The sequence below is a fragment of the Parasteatoda tepidariorum genome, chromosome 6 (genome assembly GCF_982258835.1).
Source record: "Parasteatoda tepidariorum strain Cologne lab strain chromosome 6, Ptep-v5.0, whole genome shotgun sequence".
NCBI lineage: Eukaryota > Metazoa > Arthropoda > Arachnida > Araneae > Theridiidae > Parasteatoda > Parasteatoda tepidariorum.
This window is the reverse complement of record NC_141760.1, coordinates 29,052,698-29,057,146: the sequence shown is the minus strand read 5'-3', so window position 1 is coordinate 29,057,146 and position 4,449 is coordinate 29,052,698. Positions and strand designations below refer to the sequence as shown.

At 29.8% G+C, this 4,449-nt stretch overlaps 1 protein-coding gene across 1 annotated transcript; it reads right to left on the bottom strand.

Moving 5' to 3' along the window:
• Window positions 1–1,207: 1,207 nt before the first annotated feature.
• On the bottom strand, window positions 1,208–2,287 carry LOC147807744 (putative E3 ubiquitin-protein ligase makorin-1). Its single transcript, XM_087166792.1, has one exon. It carries the CDS (start codon window positions 2,285–2,287, stop codon window positions 1,208–1,210), a length of 1,080 nt encoding a protein of 359 aa, XP_087022918.1.
• Window positions 2,288–4,449: the final 2,162 nt, after the last annotated feature.

The following is a 4,449-nucleotide window of genomic DNA, read 5'->3' as shown; positions in this document are numbered from 1 at the left end:
TTGCCTTGCTTTTTAATAAACAGAACAGAAGCAGTACCATATTGTAACATGTCATGAAAATTTAAATTAAACATCATTACTTGACTTTACGAAACAAAATAAATGAACGGTAATACAAATTAAGACATTAAAGCAGAATAGAAAAATGGGAACATACTTTATTTAAAAAAAAAATCATAAAATCAGGCTACACTTTATTTTTTTTAAAAAAGTATACTTACAGATAACTATAAATTCAAATCTACAGATTAGAGCAAAATATATACAGCTACAAATATAATTTAAAAACTAGCATTCATCCATAGATTATCCATAGCATTTATCCATTTATATATAGATTTTATTCACGAAAACATATTCATAGAAAAACATAAATTCGAAGCATGTGTTGTGGAATCGAAGAATAAGGTTAAAAAAAAGGCATAATTGAAAAAAAAGTTGTTAATAACTCACATTAACAGTTATTATATGCAATAAACAGGAATTATATCATCACACAAATAGAGAGTTTTAGCTGAACATAATAAAAAAAAATTCTTGCCAGTTAAAGCTAAACAAATATTGCACTTTTTACAAAAGCTTTGTCTGTTTATTGACATATATATTCATTTGCATGTCACATTGAAGATTAAAAAATTTTCATCATATACCATGTTTAATAATCCAGAAATTTTTTTTAGTTTTACTTTCATAAACAAATAATAATAATAAAATACTCAGAAATTTAATTATTACTCAACAATTAAAAGTTACTCTTATATAACACTGAAAGTTAAGTTTTTTAGAAAAATATCGATAGAAAAAATTTTAGAAACTAATATTTAAGCTGAAATACGTCAACATTAATACAGATTATTTTCAAAATTAGCTATTATCATTCATTATACTCGCTTTAAGTTTTACACTCAAAATAACTTGAAAAAAGTAGGTATAAAAAAACATAAGTTCGAAACATGTATACTAGAATCGACGAATAAGATTAAAATAAAGGAAGCAATTTTAAAATAATTAAAAAAACAATTTGCAGTTACCATTGTCAAATGCTCCAAACATGAACAAAATCAGCACTTAAAAAGAGAATTTCAGCTGAACATAATAAAAAATTCTTGCTTAGTTGAATCTAAACAAATTGTGCACTTTCTACAAACGCGTTGTCAGTACTTTCATATTCCATCATCTCGATGGCACATTGTAGATTCAAAAGTGTTCACCACCTTCTTGAGTTCCTAAACACCCTATTATTAAGGCGACGTTTCTGGACAGCTACTGATGGAATAACGGGCATTGCGTGGAGATGAAAACACTCTTCACCAAAGGGGCAAATTCCTTTACCGTTTTTGAAATATTTACAATGTTTTGTGCTCAAAGACTTTCTATAGTCAGCAATTAATATCTCCTTTTCCCCTTCAGAATGAACCCATTTCTTACTGGGTATGTAAAATCTAGACGGCACTCTACATTCGGGACAAGCACGAGTAACAGCAGGCTCTATTAAATCTTCTTCACGAGAATTCCGCACATTTCTCCATTTAATGATGCAGGATAAACAAAACACGTGATTGCAATTTTCGAGAATACCAAATCGACGCTCTGCAACCCGATCTTTTTCCATTACGATATTCAAACATATACCACATGACAAATCACGTCGAATATCCGTATCTCGCCCATGCCTACAGACTCCAATATGAAGACCTCGTTGTTTTTCATCAAAAGGATCCAAGCAATATCTTTGACACAATTCACATAACTCTCCGTGGATGCATGGACAATCGTCGAATGGACAAACACCATCAAAGAAATGCGGGCAGAATTCCATATCCAACTTTTGTGGCTCTGAATTATCAACACTGTCATTTGATTTCAAAGCACTGGCTAAATATTTGTTGTTTTCCGGCACGAATTCAGGTGCATTTATCCATTTATGTAAATCTGATTCACTACAAAGAGAGGCTTCACCATTTAAACTGGTGTCGAAATTTTGAAAATTACTCTCGGAGGGAAAAATATTCCAACTCCCTGTCCGTTGATGGGTAGGACCAGTATTCTGCTCTTCATTATAAGATTGAGATATATAATAAACATCCTCTTTAGAATTTGGATGAGAATACCAACAATTATCACCAAACATGCAAATGCCTTTCAAGGAAAAACGGCAGACGATATTTTTACGAGATCTACATGAGCCGTCATGTGTATAATTGCACCGATCACCTTCTTGGCAAGAAGAATTTAAATATAACGGGCAAACTAATTTCGTCGTATTTAGTGGTGCGCTTTCAGCCATTTTATACAATACGTAATTCACTTTCAACTTGACTAGTGATAACAACCAACTATGGAGTAATAAAGTATAGTGCACTGGGGGAGATAGTGTACATCGTGGGGCGTGTCTATTCTGATGACGTAACTGTAATAATCCTGTGCAAAGGCGTATGATTGGTTATCTACAAACTCTTCCTCTTATGGTTGGAGGTCATCATTGCACATGCGCAAAGTGAACCTTTTTAGATTGTCTCAGTTTCCATTTGTGAAATAAAATTTTTTTTATTATCATTTTAATTTTATTTAACCTTTTTTCTATTTTATTTGACGTTAATATTTCCTACTTGGTTTATGCAAGTGCTAAGATAAAAATATGAATAACTTTTATTTTAGAATCAGAACAAATTGAGCTTTGTAAAATTCACAGGAATATTATAAATAAATAGTTTACATTATCCATAAAAATATTTTTTAAAGCTTGCAATTTTACAATTTTTTAATTAAAATTTTTTTTTTCTGAAAATATTTAGTCTTTTTCTTTTTTTGCTAATTGAATACAAATGATCTATTATGAATAAACTGTCATTGATGTAGAAATAAATCATAATCCATTTGTGCCATGAGTCTATTTAAATCTACTTTAAAAAAAATGGTAGTACAAATGATTTATTGCTAAAATTTATTTTGTGAAAACAATGAAGTTTTGTCTACCACGCTATCATAATAATAATATAAACAGATCTGAAGTAAGCCACATTAATTTTTTAAAGTTAAAGTGGAAGCCAACATAAAGAAATATGCTCTTAGTACAAATAAATATGTACTATCCTTTATTTCAGATAGTTTTTCATACATCTGTCTCCATAGATCTTTCATGCATAGTTTACGCTTAGGTATAAATGGTTTAATTACTCACATTTTAAAGTGTACACTTAAGCATTTGCACAAAAGAATTAGAAACCCTTGATTAGTATTTTCTAAGATCTTCTTTTGCCCGTATTCTTGAGGGTATTCATTCTATAAGTCTCTGTATTGTATTTGTGCATCGGAAATAGCCGTGTACTGGCTACAAAGACTTTAAGATCCTTTAAACAGTGCAAACAAGGCAAGAGCCAAGTTGCTAACTCATTGGACAGCGTGTGTATTTTAAAAAAAAATTTGAAATGCATGTTATTATAATCAATTTCCTCTAATTTAATTGATTTGAATCAGATGTCTAATTTTATTACATAATGAAATTACTTGCAATGCACTACATTGAAAAATATTTCGTATCAAATAACGATAAAAAGATACCGGCTCTCAGCGTGCTATTATTTTTTTTTTACCGCGAAATCTATTTTTACCGGAAAAATGTTACGGGCCAAAAATCTAATGTTCAGTAATTTTTAGAGTGATATTTACCGTAAAATTACTGAATCACTCTAAATAAATATTACAGTTAAAATTGTGGTATAATATTTTACGGTGAAATGGTTTTTATGTATGACACAAGTGCTAGTATTTTATACTGTAATTTGATCCGCAATCTTTTACAGTATTGTACTTTTGTTTGTACTTCTTATATTAATGATGAACCTATTTGAGAATAAAATGAAAAGAAAGGCTAGTTGAATGAAATAATCTTTCTATGAAACAAGAGTAGCATGCTTTAATTTTGGGAAGTCTTTCTAACAAACTTGTGATGATGAAACGTCATTAGACAGTTCGATTAGCAGTTAGAATTCGCTTTGTTAGATTAACAAAAATAGCACTTAATAATTTTTTGATTCTTCTATTGATTTATCTCAAAATTATGAAGCAATAAAATTATGCGGTTTATGGTTATGAGTAAGTAAATTAAAATTGCACATTTGTCTGTTTTTAGATTTTTTTAAATTTTAATTTTATTACTTTAAATTTATGAAAACCATTTCGGATAATGCTTATTTTTTTTAAACTTAAATTACGTGGAAATAAATATGTTTATCAAAAATCTAAAAATGTATAATACTGTTAGTGTTGTTGCTTATCCCCATTGGCTTAGACTAACTAAACCAAATCCAGAAGACCATGTCGCACAATTAAATCCAAAATTACATTCCCATCATTCTACAGCTGCCCCCACAGAGGTACCAGTGCAATTTAAGATTTGAGAGGGAAAAGCGATGGCTGAACAGCATAAGTCTTCTCGTTTCCGTTAAA